The 15,942-nt window shown below is 43.8% G+C and overlaps 2 protein-coding genes and 1 long non-coding RNA gene across 7 annotated transcripts in view; 2 read left to right on the plus strand and 1 right to left on the minus strand.

The window, feature by feature from the left end:
* LOC117955345 overlaps window positions 1-15,942 on the plus strand; it is a 24,972-nt gene that overhangs the window by 7,001 nt on the left and 2,029 nt on the right. Inside the window, exons 2-4 of one of the 4 annotated variants that reach the window (XR_004659020.1) lie at window positions 6,244-6,247; window positions 10,242-10,331; window positions 11,145-11,150. This is a non-coding gene — a long non-coding RNA (uncharacterized LOC117955345). Of the gene's footprint in view, window positions 1-6,243; window positions 6,248-9,091; window positions 9,107-9,980; window positions 9,992-10,241; window positions 10,332-11,144; window positions 11,151-12,114; window positions 12,126-15,942 lie in introns of those variants that run through there. The other 3 variants (XR_004659017.1, XR_004659018.1, XR_004659019.1) reach the window with 3 other exon arrangements.
* Window positions 483-5,720, plus strand: cnot8 (CCR4-NOT transcription complex, subunit 8). The gene is made up of 8 exons (XM_034889771.1): window positions 483-611; window positions 1,608-1,838; window positions 2,251-2,444; window positions 3,058-3,219; window positions 3,948-4,092; window positions 4,187-4,297; window positions 4,822-5,017; window positions 5,063-5,720. The coding sequence occupies exons 2-7, from the start codon at window positions 1,722-1,724 to the stop codon at window positions 4,948-4,950; spliced, it is 858 nt and encodes a 285-aa protein (XP_034745662.1). The 5' UTR covers window positions 483-611; window positions 1,608-1,721; the 3' UTR covers window positions 4,951-5,017; window positions 5,063-5,720.
* The window catches only part of gemin5 (gem (nuclear organelle) associated protein 5), a 25,931-nt gene continuing 17,335 nt past the window's right edge, over window positions 7,347-15,942 (minus strand). The window contains exons 20-28 of one of the 2 annotated variants that reach the window (XM_034889757.1): window positions 15,277-15,414; window positions 14,662-14,809; window positions 14,026-14,145; window positions 13,134-13,344; window positions 11,391-11,645; window positions 10,873-11,035; window positions 9,198-9,675; window positions 8,053-8,140; window positions 7,347-7,609 (exon numbers count right to left, since the gene is read on the minus strand). In XM_034889757.1, the coding sequence (XP_034745648.1) occupies window positions 7,445-7,609; window positions 8,053-8,140; window positions 9,198-9,675; window positions 10,873-11,035; window positions 11,391-11,645; window positions 13,134-13,344; window positions 14,026-14,145; window positions 14,662-14,809; window positions 15,277-15,414 (1,766 nt within the window). In that variant the 3' untranslated portion in view covers window positions 7,347-7,444. Of the gene's footprint in view, window positions 7,610-8,052; window positions 8,141-9,176; window positions 9,676-10,872; window positions 11,036-11,390; window positions 11,646-13,133; window positions 13,345-14,025; window positions 14,146-14,661; window positions 14,810-15,276; window positions 15,415-15,942 lie in introns of both variants that reach the window. The other variant, XM_034889756.1, reaches the window with a different exon arrangement.

Consider the following 15,942-nt stretch of genomic DNA (forward strand, 5'->3'; position numbering starts at 1 on the left):
ATATACCATACAATTACTTTTTTCAACTTGTTATACTATGACTTGTTTGCGTCATACTGAACTATGACTTTCTTTAATTACTTTTTTTGACATATTAAACTATTACTTTTTTAACAGGTTTTTGATCTGAAGGAAATGCATATTCTTGTTTTATTTGTTATTATATTCTCTCGCAGCGTACAAAGATTCAGCCTGTCTTTCTTTCATACTGTTTTGTATTAACATCTTTCTCTCACGTATATATTTTCATTGATTATTTTGATTGCAAATTTTTTCATTAGAACTTCTATTTTTAACGTATTTTTTTTCAATTACTTTTTTTTATCCATTTCACAATTATTCTTTTAAACATATATTATTTTTATTTCCTTTAAAATAGAAAATAAAGGCTACTTGTTGCGCTGTATTATGTGCATACCAACGGTGTTTCCAATAAAAATGCATGTAATTCCCCGTCGTTACACACCTGGCACAGTAGGTGGCAGTGTACACATTCACCGTCTGATTGCAATCCGCCAATATACACAAAGAATAAGCAAGAGAAGAAGAGAAAACGAACAGAGGCGCTATCCGCTAGCTTGGCAGGCTAGCTACGTCGAGGAAACTCTGAGGTAAACCTATTTTGTTTTATACATTTATACTTTTAACACTCACACGGTACCCTGTACACATTGTGCGTGGCTGCACTGACACACTGAGAAGTGATAAAGCAGAACCTTTTCATTTATACTTAGCTCCGGTGTTGTTAGCTAACGATAGCTTTCCCCGATAACGCGAGGATTAGCTAGTTTTGTAAACGTTAGCCGTAATGCTAACCACTCTCTTCGGTCCCTCGCTACAACGTCGTTAGTTACCAGCTAGCTAGCGAGCTATATTATTTGAAACGGCACTCAGAGTTGCTAAACACAAATGATATAAAATGCTTCTCATATCTGGTGTCCTTCTGTCGGATATCTGTTGCATTGACGTCCGTTAGCCCGATAATATAGCAACACAGCTCTTAACTTGTGTAGCTAACGTTAATTTGATCTCATGGTAAATAGACGCAATTCATTTCAAAAGAAAATCACCTTGCACGTCTATTCTCAAGGAGTCGTTGCAGTTAATGAGAAAGGAAGAATGCCCATAAATCTATTAGTGTGTGTGTGTGTGTGTGTGTGTACATACACACACACACACGCAACAATATAGGAAGTGTTTATACTCTCTTTATTGTTGCGTTGTCTATTTTGTGAATTTATCCAACGTTTGTGTTAACGTTTGCTCTTTTGCTCTGTGAATTTGTGAACCTTTTTAGCAAATAATATCACAATATTTTAGGCCACATCTGACCGGGATATATGCCAAAAAACGGAACCATATTTTGACATTAATTTCAAGAACAGCGTTAATAGTACGTAAAAACAAAAACAAATGATCCATCAGTTCTTTAGTTTAATGGTAACTCAGAGTGATTCAGATTCTGTTTAAATATAAATACAAGACTACATATTGCCATTATCGCAGCTGTACCAATGTACCGGTATTAATCGTGAAAAATATAAGTCACACCGTTAAATTGTACTAACGCTAATCTTCATCAACTCTCCTCTTCCTCCCTCTCCCAGAGTTGTCTTTCTTCATCACACTGCCTCCCCCCCCCCCCCCCCCCCCCCCCTCCGCCCCCTTCACCAGCGCTGCAGGATTGTCGGGGTTTTGACCTCTGATCCTGACCCGCCAACATGCCAGCCGCACTTACAGATTCCAGCCAAATAATCTGTGAAGTCTGGGCGAGCAACGTGGAGGAGGAGATGAGGAAGATCCGGCAGATCATTCAGAGCTACAATTTCATCGCCATGGTAAGAGATGGGCCAGTTTGAGATGAGTTGGTGACATAAATGGCAGTAAAAACTGCATGCGAGCAAGGAGAGTTGGTGTAAAGAAGGAGTAATGTTGGGTCTCTAACGTCTGTTTCAGAGCATCAGAGAGCAGGGAAAAAGTTATTTAATGGGCACTAGGCACCGAAATCTGCGTTGTTATTCGCTCCGGTTGTTACCGGCGTTTAGGCACCGGTGCCATGCTAGCGCTGGCTTTTGGTACTCAACCCTTACAATAACTTTATTGGTTATCGGTAAAATAAAACACGGATACGATTAATCAGCAAAATCCCTGTTCCGCTCTTGTGGATCTTTACACACCGCTGAGAAAGAACCGTGTAGGAACGTTCAAGGGTGAACATTTTCTGCTCATGTCTTTTTTTATTTTTCACAGGACACAGAATTCCCCGGAGTGGTTGTCCGGCCGATCGGCGAGTTTCGGAGCACAGTAGACTACCAGTACCAGCTGCTGAGGTGTAACGTGGACCTCCTGAAGATCATCCAGCTCGGCCTCACGTTCATGAACGAGGACGGAGACTACCCCCACGGCACCACGACGTGGCAGTTTAACTTCAAGTTCAACCTCACGTAGGTGCACCGGCTCCATGCACCTTTCTAATGGTTACAGGGGTGTCCAACGCCTTTTAGTTCCTGGGCCAGACAAGTAAAGCATTCCAGAAAGATTAGAAACTTTATCTGACCCTGACGTTCCCACATTTCTAAGATTTTTCTTGAAATTAGGGTTACGATTAACCCCGAATTGGGAGAAACGGGGCTAAAATCTGATACATAGTCATGAAAAAGGAAATGTGGGAACATAGGCACGCTCACGCAGAAAGTTCCTTCTGCTAAGACAGCGTTTTAAAGCCTCTGTAGGAAAAACAATGATGTTATGGACCCGCGAGAGGGGTGACATTCAGACAAAAACCTCACAACTGCTACCATGAAAGTAGGACATTTACGGAACAAGAACTCTGATATTCTCTGAGATTAAAGTGTTCAATTTGGAAATTGTAATTAATTACGAGACTGCCATTTTTACGCTTTGCAAAGTCATCAAGTGGCGCCTGATTGGACCCTTATGGTGGGTCGTTCGTTTGACACCCTGATTACAATCTAATAGATGGTTGAACTTGATGACGGAACTCCTTGAATGTCTTTCTGTCCCTTTTTTTATTTTTTATTTTTTAAATCCTCACAGAGAAGATATGTACTCCCAGGACTCCATAGACCTGCTCCAGAACTCGGGCCTCCAGTTTAAAAAACACGAAGAGGAGGGAATCGAAACGCTCTACTTCGCCGAGCTCCTCATGACGTCTGGTCTGGTGCTGTGTGAAAACGTCAAGTGGCTCTCCTTCCACAGGTCAGTTTGCATGGCTGGTCCCACTTCAGAGGAGTCTTTCTTTAACGTTGACGTGAACACTTATCCACCCTGACCTAGTCTTCATCACGGTAGTGTATTTACGGGACAGTTTCAGTGCCGCTGGATGTCCATCACTATCTGCCTTTAAATAAACTTTAAACTCCGGTCGGATCGAGAAACATTAACCGGGACCTCTGAGCAACATGACACGCGGAAATGGAAAATCTGGATGGTGCAACAAGACCGGCCTGCTAAGTTTGGTCGGGGAGTGAATAAGATTTACAAAGAATTTGTTTAGGCCATTTCCTCTCTAACTGGGACGTTTTGGGACCGATTGCTGTGGACGACATACACACCGAGATCCACTAGTAAGAGACATGAGGTGTAACCACGTATCAGCTCATTTAAAAAGCTCACGTTACTGTATTGTGTCAACAGTTAACTTCATTTAATATTGGATGAGGCCTTTTCTTTTACGGGGTGCAAATGTTCCACCAGAACCAGTTCCTTCCCGAGACTATTTAGCAGGAGACACCGTCGCTGCGTCGAGAGCTCAGCGCCACCCGAGACGATGTGATTGGTTTAAAGAAATGCCAATAAACCAGAGCACGTTTTTCCCCCATCCAGGAATGCTGTGGACTAGCCAGACCCTCCTCTACAGCGCTGTGGAGGAGGGTCTGGATATGCGAGACTAACTCTGACACAAATCCTTGTCTTGTGTTTCTCAGCGGCTACGACTTTGGCTACCTGGTGAAGCTCCTGACGGACGCACGGCTCCCTGAGGAGGAACACGACTTCTTCCAGATCCTCAACCTCTTCTTCCCCGCAATCTACGACGTCAAATACTTGATGAAGAGCTGCAAGAACCTAAAGGTATTCTAGACCGGGTATCTGTAATCCTCGACTTTAACGCAGGAGACCACCCCTGTCAAAACAAATCTGGAGACGTGTGACTTGTTGTGTGCAGGGAGGTCTACAGGAAGTGGCAGACCAGCTGGAGCTGAAGAGGATCGGGCGGCAGCACCAGGCCGGATCCGACTCGCTACTCACCGGCATGGCTTTCTTCAGGATGAAAGAGGTACAGTTAATCAGAGCTTTTCAACAAATAATAGTTTATCTGCACATTTTCAGACAATAGTTTCTTTTAACTTATGACTAGAACATTCTTCAGTGCCTTCACAACAAGAGAACATTTTTCTATAAACTGCTTTAGAAAGCCCCTCTGGAAGTATTTATGTGCAGTGGACATCTTGATGGGGATCAGGTGTAAGAACCCAGAGACAGGAGCGATTTACTGCTGCTCAGAATATGAAATCAAAGTAAGCTTTGTCACAGCTCCATCAATCGGATGCATTTATCTTATTAAATACCGTATATACGGACTGTTACCGCTAGCTGAAATCTACCAGTAACAGCTCAACTTCCACCTGAGCCGAGGTCTAACCCGCCAGAACCCTGATGTTCAGAGGCTTTAAATGTCCTCCTTTTTAAAAAGAAATAAAGATAAATACATCACAAGTAGATCCTTTCGGACAGCATGTCCAAATGTGTGTTTTAGGTAATGCAGCTGGTTTGATCTAATCCAAAATCTGTCTTGTTCAGCTTTTCTTCGAAGACAACATTGACGACGCAAAGTATTGTGGGAGGTTGTACGGCCTGGGCTCGGGCTCCACCCAGCCCCAGAACGGCATCTCCAGTTCGGGCCAGGAGGAGACGAACAACAAGCACTGACTGAGCGCTCACACGTTCTCCAAGTGGAATACACACTTGTTTTTAAAACACCCGGCCAGCACATACACCCCCCCCCCCCCCCCCCCCCCCCCCCCCCCCCCCCCCCCCCCCCCCCCCCCCCCCCCCCCCCCCCCCCCTTTCAATCTCCCGCAATACTCTGAACGAGACCCGAAACAAGGCAAAACGAAGTAGATTTCTTTAAAAGGGTTCTTCCCGGGTGACTGTAAAATGGACTCGCAGTGACATTGGATCCTTTTCACTGGCTCAGTCGTTTCTTTTTAGTCGCTTTTACTGAGTACATGTTCATATATTCAGAACACTTTTTTTAACGCAGCATTCTAGTGACGCCCTTCTTTAACAGCATGGGACCAGCGCCTGTATCATACTGTGATTTCAGACCCAACTTTGCCAAAAACAAAACAGTCCGATTCTTCAGTTCAGACTATCCTTCTCGTCAGCGGGACTCGTCTCTTGTTGCAGGGATTTCATTTTTTAAGTTGATGTTGGAAGGGGCCTGTATATTAAAATTGTATAATTTTGATGAAAATAAAAATGTTTTAGCTCTTTTCCACTTTCAGAACCTTCTAACAGTGCGCATCAAATAGTTTAAGGGAGCTTGGTTTATGCATGTATGCATTTTGGGCAAACTGTCGTTGTGTACGTTCACCCACCAGACCCAACTGTGTGCCAGGTTTACACGTGTCCTGGGTACTGTTTTTACATTCTGCGTTGTTTTAAACAGTTGTATATTAAATTGTTTTGTATTTTGACTGTCAACTTTAAGAATTTAATTTTTTTTTTTCATAAACAGCCATACACTAACACCGAGCTTGTCTAACATTTAAAGTTTGAAAGGCTTCATTGTAGGGTTAGAAATATTCAACTGGAAAGTTCTCTACAATCTCTTAAGTTAAAAAGAAAAACAAGAAAAAGGGTTGGAAAAGATCCATCAATTATTAATCAAGCAAAAGTTGCTCAAATGAATATTTTTTTTCAATTTAAATCCTCAATAGATCTGAAAAGTTGGGCAGTTTTGACCCGTCAAAGAAATTTGGGGCGTTGGGAAAAGTGTAAATTTTTTTTTTAAGCGACAAAAAACCACAACTTCAGAAACACTGGAAGAAACTGTCGAACGTCGAAGTGACAAAACGTAGAAAAAAATGGTTGAGATGGGTCCAGTGTTTTTTTTTTTTCATGGTCGATGAGAAGATGAAGGTTAAATTGATATTTGTCATCAAAATGTCATGATGCCGGACGAAATTAGCTCCGCCCACAACATTTGAGGTCGGGTAGTTAGGTCTAGATTTGATCCGGGGAGCAGCTATGCTTGAACCAGAGCTGTACGGACCAATCAGATTGTCAGGGCGGGCTTTAAACGATGATGGACAGAAAGGTTCGGTTGAGTTTGTTTACAACAAAAATGTGAATTAAATGTGAAGATTTCTCCATGGCCTCCGTTATAGAGCCCTACCAATACCAATATTCGGTTATTTAAAAGTCAAATATGTTTAAAAATAATATTCCAGAAAGATGCATTACAAAACAGTTATCCCTATTAGTTATTTGTAGTTATGAGTTCTCACTAAAATGTGATTTGTTTTATTGTCACAACAGAACAGAAAAACATCAAACATATAAAGTTCTGATAAATAAAATAAAAATTTAAATAAAAATACAAACTTAAGATATGAAACTAAAAAAACCTGTTGCCAATAGGGACGTTGTAGAGCGTCCTCTGGTGGACAGACTATGCAACGCCATCACTAACAGGGACGTTGTAGAGCGTCCTCTGGTGGACAGACTATGTAACGCCATCACTAACAGGGACATTGTAGAGCGTCCTCTGGTGGACAGACTATGTAACGCCATCACTAACAGGGACGTTGTAGAGCGTCCTCTGGTGGACAGACTATGCAACGCCATCACTAACAGGGACGTTGTAGAGCGTCCTCTGGTGGACAGACTATGCAACGCCATCACTAACAGGGACGTTGTAGAGCGTCCTCTGGTGGACAGACTATGCACCGCCATCACTAACAGGGACGTTGTAGAGCGTCCTCTGGTGGACAGACTATGCAACGCCAAGGCTCATAACGTGGTTGATGGTACGTTTTTATTTTTTAAATATTTATCAAAATCATTTGTAAAATGATTCCGATGAATGACTAGTTTTTAAATCGGACATTACAGATACCTAATATCGGCGGGGCTCTACTCCGAAGGTATTTAAATGCTAAAACTCCCGTGAAGAGCCACAAATCTTAATGTGAGAAGTTAGACGCAGAGAATGTCTCATTCTTGCTTGAATTATTAATTGTTAAACACCAGTTTCTGTTCATAAGTGTTCCTTCACTTTGTTTCTGGATGTAGACCTTCAAAACAGAATCAAGACGTTCAAACATCATTTTTTGTACTTAAAGTTGTCTTTTTTTAATTCAACAAAAAAAATAGCTGTACATTAGAAGTGCTTCTTTCAGAGCTACCGCTGGAAGAATCAGTGGAGGAACCGCTGCGAGGCTTTGAGGACGGCGGGATCGGTTCCGTGTTTGCGGAGCAGATCTTTGGCCCGTTGTCGAGTCGCCTCGGAGACGGACGGGGAAGACTTGCTGAGGTGCAGCAGGACCAGGCAGCATTCAACCACGTCTGGATGAGGAAACATCTGGGAGGGAACACAGACAACAGAGGGTAGAGTTCATCAGGAGGATAGCACTTCCTTAACCCTTGTATGGTATTCGGCTCAAATTGACAAATTTCAAATTTTTACAAGAAGAAACATTCTTTAACTGCCTGTGCTCAAATCAAATCAACTGACATCCTGATGTGCTAACTTGTAGCCAGCAGTGAACCAACTTTGTTAAATAGGTCCATGTTTATTGCGTTGACATTACAGAAGTCTCTCGTTAGCATCTTATATGCTACTTGTTGCAAAGTGACGCACGCGTGACTCAAATCTGCACTCGACTCACATCGGGCGCTCCGAGGGATGTGTAGTTGAGGATTATTTCTATTCTATAAAGAACTTCCCGTCTTCTAAAGGGAGGACATCTCTGCCACATATGTGCACCTAAGTCTTTGACAAACCACTGGGATGGTGAACTGTACCTTGACGGTGTCAGGCAGGTCAGCCAGCAGTTTCTGCTGTTGGGACATCTTGGTGGACAGAGACAGCAGAGTCTCCGAGTCCTCCGGCCTGAGGGAGGAAAAACATGGGTTAGGTTAGGGTAGAACGCAGTGCCCTGGATGGGCGCTGCGAGGGGCACGGGCACAAGGGGACCCCCAGTGTGAATAAAACACTTAAAACTTCCTTAAAAAACCTGGTTAGGGTCTAAAAAGCTGTTTAAAAGAAGTCCAAATGCTCAGAGCAGGGCCAAAGGACCACAGGACAGGACAGGACGGCGGGGACATAAAAACTTTAAATAAAAGTCCTCCTCCACTCCTGCTTGGCTCCTCTCCCCGAGACACCTACACATGATTATAATAAATAAAATTACAATAAATAAAACATCTGATATACAGAAAGAGATTAAGAATTGTGTTGATAAATAAAATGCCTTGTGTCCAGTCTAAAAGAAATTCTAGGGTTAGGGGTTAGGTTAGGCTTAAAACCAAACCCCAAAACCTATTATAATTTCCTTTACATACATGAAGAGTCATGACCTACAGAACCAGATCCAGGGTACCAGTGGCTGATGCTTTTACTCTGATAGTCATCAAATGTTCTCGTACGCTGGACTGAAAGATTCTTACTCAAGCAGAAGTTTAGGAGGTTGTGGAACTTCACTCTAAGGAAGCCATACTCAAGTTCATAATCAAAGTTTTTCTTTTGATAAGTACATTTAATATGATAAAATGTGACTTTTAACTCAAGTAATATTCTATAGGGGACTGACTTCTACCTAAGTCATTTTCTTGTAACAGACTTGGACTTTTACTCAAGTATTGCTCTAAAGTTCCCCATAAAAGACTGTTTCTCTGACTCTCTGTTACTGGCCATAATGTTAAAAGATTCTCAATTCTGAAATGAATGCTTAAAGCATTTAAACAAAGTTTTGTGTTGTTGTGTTTCTAACAATCCAAAAATCTTAATTTTGACATACATTTTGGTTCCAAAAATCTGTTTTCTTGGAACGCCGATATCGGCCGATCCCCAGTTTAGGTTTGAAGCTTTAAACCAGAACCTCCCAAATTGGTAAAGAACAACACATGAGTTAACAGAGAGCCCTCACCGCTGCCCCGCATCCGCGGACCCCTGGCTGTCTGAGGACTCCCTGGCGGTGGAGGTCTGCACGATGGGCCCATCGGCCTCTTTCTCCCCAGGGTGGAGCTGCCCTCCCTGGGCTCGGCTGTGCTGCAGCACCAAGGCCGCCAGCCGCTCCTGGATCTCCCGCACCGACCGCTGAGTGGCCTGGCAGGCGGCGTGATGCTCGGACAGAAGCACGGACGCGTCAAAGTCCAGTACACCAGGGCTCCCCGGCGCCGGGCAGACGCTCCCCTCTGCCTCCGACACGCCTCCGTTCACCACGCCGTCCTTCACGCCGTCTCCGGGGCTGGAATCGGCTGCTGAGAGGGGGACCCGGTTCTGGATCTGGGACGAGTGGGTCCACCAGTGCCGGTACAGACGATAGTACTGGACAAACGCCTGTAGACTGCTGGCGGCAGCTTTGGCTTCTTCTTCTGTGGGCTCAAGTGTTTTGGGGTGTTTCCTGGACCAGACGCTGATGTCACCTGGTGGAAAATGATAAAAGGGTGACGGGACAGCTCAGAAACACGAATGATATTACATCATGGCTCCATATTCTTTACATCATCAACTAATCTATTGCTTGATCAAACATTTGTTTGAGCTTAAAAGGTTAATTTCAGTATTTTTCAATCTGGACCCTATTTCCATCTGCACTGGTGTCTAAGGGACTAACGTGAAGAAAGATCTTTTAAGAAAAAAAGAAAAAAGATATTTTCAGCGATAATACTGTATCGATACACAGGCGCCTAGTATCGATCTTTTATTATATGTATATTTTGTATATGTGTTGGTCAGTTTGTTGCATTATGCAAAAATAAAACTGAAATAAGATGAACAAACAGAGAATGTGTCTTTTTAGGTAAAACAAAGTTTCCTTTTGGACATATAATTTGAAATTGGAAAAATATTAGAAGTTGTAAATAAGGGGATAAATTGCAGTATATTGCAGAATATTGCAGTAGGTTTAAAATTGCAATGTTGTATGGTGGCATTAGTATCGTGGTGATATTGTATCGGGAGGCGTCTGGTGATTCCCACCCCTCGTAAGCGTCCACTTAAAGTTCTGTTGTTGCCGCTGACATCCTCAGATTATTATTCTAAGTGTCTGACAACATTATGGAAAGGATCCCTACAGAGAGTTTTGTTGAAGAATAAGATCCTTCTCGTTTAACCTGAAACCAAAAGGTTCAAGTCAAGCAATCAAAATGTATTTATATAACACTCTACAACTACCAGCAGGTATCTAAGCGTGCTTAAGAAAATACATCAAATCACAACATACAATAGAAAGAGTAAACATAGAAAACAGTAAAATCAGAAAAGGTTAAAAAGAAACAACAGAATGAAGTTTTCACACCACCGCTACGTGTTAAAAGCCAGACTGAACAGATGTGTTTTGAGTTTAGACCTAAAAAGAGTGACATCTGTAGCAGTACGTATATCAGGGGGGAACTTGTTCCGGGGTCTCGGGGCAGCAACTGCAAAAGCCTGACCCCCCTACCGTTTAAACCTGGACCTTAGGACTTCTAAAACCAGCTGAGTTAAAGACCGCAATGACCGGCTGTGCTCCCACACAGTTAAAATTTCAGACCAATACTCTGGGGCGAGACCGTGTAAAGCTTTAAAAACAAACGATAAAATCTTAAAACCGGGTTGTTTGATTGGAGCGCCAGGCGTACCGTCGGGGAACAGCAGCCTGCTCAGCTCCGCAGACACACTGAAGGGGCCGGCGTCTCGGAGCCAGGCCGCCGCCTGCCACAGCTCCGTCATCAGCTGCCCGGCGTCGTCCAACAGCCAGCTCAGCACCGCGCGGGTCAGGTGGAGGGATGAATACAGCTGGACCTGAGGACAGGTGGGGCACATGCACCAAGAAAGACAGAAGGACAGGACAGAGTCAGACTGAGGCTGCGTTCACACTTGGCGTCGGTTTTTTCATTAGAATCAGATGGAGTAAACCGTGCAGAGTGAAAGTCCTTTGCTCTTTTCTTAACGCCACCGCAGACTGTTTTTCTGCGGCTTTTCTTTTCTTTTTTTTAACTACAAAAGCACTCTAGTCAACTTTTTTTCCTTGTCAAAAAAAGACGCTGAGTGCAATCATGGCCTTCCTTCGCCTCTGCTCTCACTTGTAAGTAACTTCTCTCCCTTTTTCCCCAGCGTACACCTGAAAACATGCCGTATGGAAGGAATCAGACTGCACCTGTCTCAGAGGAATGTTGGCGCTGGGTGTGGGACTCTCCACAGACGTCAGCTCCCGTCGGAGAGCCGCGGCGCCGCGCTGTCCGGACGACGTTTGGGAAACCCCAAACTGCTCCTCCCACACGTCCCTCACGCGGTCCTGGATGCTGCTGGGACGCGGGCCCGGCGACGCCCACGGGTGACTGGAGACGCAGGGCTGAGGGTCCGACAACAGCGCGGCCAGCAGCTCGGCGGTGCAAAGGTGCAGCCGGTGGACCTGCACACGGTCCACACAATTCAGAGTCAGGGTCAGACCTTCAGTCAAAAAAAAAGTCACTCACAAGGCGTTGGATGCTTCCTGAAGGAGTAAATTATATTTTACATCACGTGTAAGACACCCTTCGTCTTCACAACAAAAATGTCCTTAACTTGGACTTAGTGGGTCAAATGTAAAGTGTTTACGGCCTTCGTTGAGATCCTGAATAAATGAGTCATCTTTTCTTCTCAAAAGAAACTGGAAATTTATTCTGTCAAGATGATTTTTATTAATATTTGCAAGTTTATCCCAAGAGTCCTCCCCAGTCCTACAACCCTGTGTTTCACACACACGGTTCACCCGAGATGGTACTCACTTCCCGTCCTCAAGTAGAAGAACAAATACTTGTGTTAAAACCTACTCTGGTATAAGTTAAAGTACTGATTTAACTTCTTTACTCAAGTTATGTTTAAAAGTATAAAAGCAAAAGTAGCCTTTTGGATGAGAAAATGAACTGAAAGCTAGCAAAACTTTGAACGTGCAGTCTAATAATAATACATGTAATATGTCGGGCTCACAATGTTTTCTTCATTTTAAAGCATGTCGCCGTCCATAATGCTACGCTAACGTTACCGCCACCAAGCCGCAATGATTTGCCGCAGAAACTGTCGAGTCATCTTGAATCGGAGCGGAAGAGGAACGTATATTCCCATCCGATTAGTTTCAACTGAAATTATTTGAAACTGGACTAACGAGCCAATTTTGTAAAATGTACGGAGCAGAAAGACCGATATTCATGTTAAAATGTAAGAAGTAAAAGTAAAAAGTCAGCACAAAAATAAATAGTAAAGTAAAAATATCTGAAAAATCTACTTGAGTACAGTAACAAAGTATTTGTACATCATTACTTCCCATCTCTGTTGTACACCTTACCTCTTCCAAAACTGTAGTAAGTTCCTGAAGTATTTAAAAAAAAAAAAAAAAAATGGAAAGCAGAGAAAATAAAACAGATATTGTTCCAATTCAAGATTTGTAATGTACACTGCTGAGCTTCAATCATCATCGTTTGAAGCCACGGACAATGAATGAATGAATGAATGAATGAAAGGGGTGCCGTCAGTCCAGGAGTGGGCGTGTGAGATCACTGGGGGGGGCGGCGTTTAAATTGATGTCATAGCAACGGGTTGCCAGACTGGACGTCTACACTAGAAAATAGGGACAGAAGCTGAAGTTCCTGGAGGGCTCCTCAGAGGCGTTGTGCTGGGGAGAGAGACGTGTACGACGGGCTTAGGGTCTTATCTGATATACATATGTTCAAGTGATTTATGGTTAATTGTCTATGTTTTTACTGTTGTGTGTGTGATGTGTGTGTCTTGAATACTGAAGTATTGCATTGTCTTTTCTTGATTTATGTCTGGATGGGAGTTGAGCGTTGTTGCTAAAAAAAAAAAAACATTGTTAAACCCAAGGAAGAAAGTTAGTCTTAAGACGATGTTTTTGTCCACTGACCAGCAGGCTGTCCTGTGAGCTCAGGAGGTCCTGGGCCGCGGTCCAGTCCTGGACGAGAGCCAGGTCTTTGGCGCAGCGCAGCGCCAGCGACTGAGCCAGGGACGCCTCCCCCGAGATCCGCGCCACGCCGGCCGCCGTCCTCAGCGAGGGGACGTCGCTCTTCCTGGCGATGACTTTGGCGGCGTCGAAACTGGCGCCGGCAGCCAGGTAGCTGGGAGACGGGACGGAACAACCAGGAAAACAATGGAAGTTAGTAAGAAGGTCAAGGTCATTGCTGGAGCACATTTAGGGTGTTTTTACACCTGGTAAAGCCGGTTTGCTTTAGTCCGAACTTGTTGTGATTTCCCCTTGGTTCGGTTTCCTAAACAAATACATATTTTTATAAATAAAAACAGATGGTCAACCATGTTATGAGAGTTGGTGTTGCATAGTTTGTCCACCAGAGGACGCTCTACAACATCCCCGTCCCTTTGATATTGTGTTTTTGTATTTTTATACATTTTATTGATCAGAACTTTAATGTATTTTTATGTTCCTCTGTTCTGTTGTGACAGTAAATCAAATTATTATCATATTTATGTATATTTAAGTTTTGTTGATTGTTTCTGGATTATTTTGTTTTTATATATCCTGGCCAATATACTCTGGTGCGATACAACTGAACTAAACAAGGCAGTTGTTAAAGCACCCTAAAAAAGGTCTTTTCTTCGTCTACGCCGATTCGTGGACGTTGCTGGGCCGTGGACATCGGAGATAAAGATATCGCCATGTCTATCGGTTTATAGGTCTATAGGTTAAGCTGACCAAAGTGCTGCACAAAGAAAGCACTAGCTGTACAAAAGAATATTTACATGTAAAACATAAAATGAGCCCCCCCCCCTCGCCTACTCACCATTTTGCAGCCGAAGAGAAATGTCCGTCCCTCTCCAGCACGCCGGCCCAGCAGCTGTACAGCTCCTTCAGGACGGGCTCGTCTGCAGGCAGCCGCGCTTTGACCAGCGCTATGGCCTCCCTGGCAACACACATGTTCAAAAGAAAAGAACTGTCTTATTCATTTTATAATGAGTAAAACAGATGCTGGATAACACGCGTGGCGGTATGGATAACAGAAGAGCATATAATAACTTTCATTTCCAGAACTTAATGATGAATCCAAGGGTTGGCAACTGTTTTGGCAATCATCAAAAAAGTCATTTTGTTATGAAAAAAGCAAAACGTCTCTGATTGCAGCTTGTTAAATGGGAATATTGTTCTAGTGTGTTCGCTCCTCTGTGACAGTAAGATGAATATCTTTGAGTTGTGGACAAAGCGAGACATTTAAGGGCGTCATCTTGGACTTTTGGAGAAACACTGATCCACATTGTTGTTGTTGTTGTTGTTTTTTCTCAATTTTCTGGCATTTTAGAGACCAAAGTAATCATCCCTTGGAAAGTAATCGACCGATTCCTTGACTATTAAAATAACTGTTAGTTGCAGCCCTACTCTTTCCACTTGGTTCAAAAGCAAGAAGCAAATGAAGAGTGTGAACCTGTAGAGCTTGTGAGAGCGCAGCAGGTCGACGGCCTGGTACAGCCGGTTGATGGACAGCAGGTGGGACGCTGCCTTCAGGTACTGCTCCTGCAGACACAGCTGCCTGGCGAACGCCTCCGCCGTCCGGCTCCACACCTCGAACCCGGCTGCAAGAGGAGACACACGAGCACTGTCACCATACCTGGAAGCCTCCTGACGTTGCACCTCATCGGCTTTGGACATTAATGAGTCCATGTTTTATGTCAGGATTTTTCCTGCATTGAGGAGTTTTTTGGCACCGCCCCTCAAAGAGGTTTCAGCCAGCCCCAAGAGATCCTCTCTAAATGTGCAAAAGAGCAATTCACTGAACAAGCGTTGAACAAGCAGAACATAATTTGAATAATTTGAATATAAGAGCTGATTTCAGTTTGATTTTTTTTTAAGTCAGAATCTGTCAGACCCTCCGGAGGATTTCTTTATGTATCTTCTCTTTTTTTAACCAGTTGTGTTGTTTGGGGTTTTGATTTACTGGAGCACAATATAAAGTTTTGTTTATCAAATTGTCAGAAAACTGTAAACTGCAGTCATGATATTTCTATAACTCAGCATTCATCAACACAAGACAAGGGGTTACCCATAGGAGCTAGGGAGAGCAGGTGGTCGTTGAGCTCTCCTCTCTCAGTGGCGAGCTGCAGCGCCCCCTGCAGGTCTCCGCTCCACAGCCGCAGGTACACCACCGATTCAAAGTGGCCCGCCTCCATGTGGCCCTCCTCTGAAGAACAGCAGAGCCAATCACAACATCAGAAATCTCACTCCATTTTAAAAAAGGCTTTTTCCAAGAGCTGAAACCTGGCGCGTATTAGATTTGCGGACATGAAAGCGGAGCATGTTCGATCCCAAACGGTGTGCCCCGTTCCGCTACGGTTCCCTGGTTGGACGACATGTTTTCTCGGAGCGGTGTGAAACAAGCTTTACGTTGTGTTGTCTCTCGTTTGGTGGGCGTGTCTCTCCTTGATTAGGTTCAATTCCCACTACGATACATCAACCACAATGTCCCTGAGCAAGACACTTAACCCATAGTTCCCACAGTGAGGCTTCTGATATATGTATAGCAATTGTAAGTTGCTTTGGATAAAAAGCGTCAGCTAAATGACATGCAATGTAATGTGGTGGAGCCAGACCTTCCTCCACAAGGCTGTGGAGATAGACCTTCCTCCACAGGGCTGTGGAGCCAGACCTTCCTCCACAGTGCTGTGGAGCCAGACCTTCCTCCACAAGGCTGTGGAGATAGACCTTCCTC

The sequence above is a fragment of the Etheostoma cragini genome, chromosome 13 (assembly GCF_013103735.1).
Source record: "Etheostoma cragini isolate CJK2018 chromosome 13, CSU_Ecrag_1.0, whole genome shotgun sequence".
Lineage (NCBI taxonomy): Eukaryota > Metazoa > Chordata > Actinopteri > Perciformes > Percidae > Etheostoma > Etheostoma cragini.

Coding starts and splice junctions, on each gene's coding strand:
- cnot8 (XM_034889771.1), top strand. CDS start 1,722: ATGCCAGCCGCACTTACAGATTCCAGCCAAATAATCTGTGAAGTCTGG. Junction 1,839..2,250: donor GCTACAATTTCATCGCCATG/GTAAGAGATGGG, acceptor TATTTTTCACAG/GACACAGAATTCCCCGGAGT. Junction 2,445..3,057: donor AACTTCAAGTTCAACCTCAC/GTAGGTGCACCG, acceptor AAATCCTCACAG/AGAAGATATGTACTCCCAGG.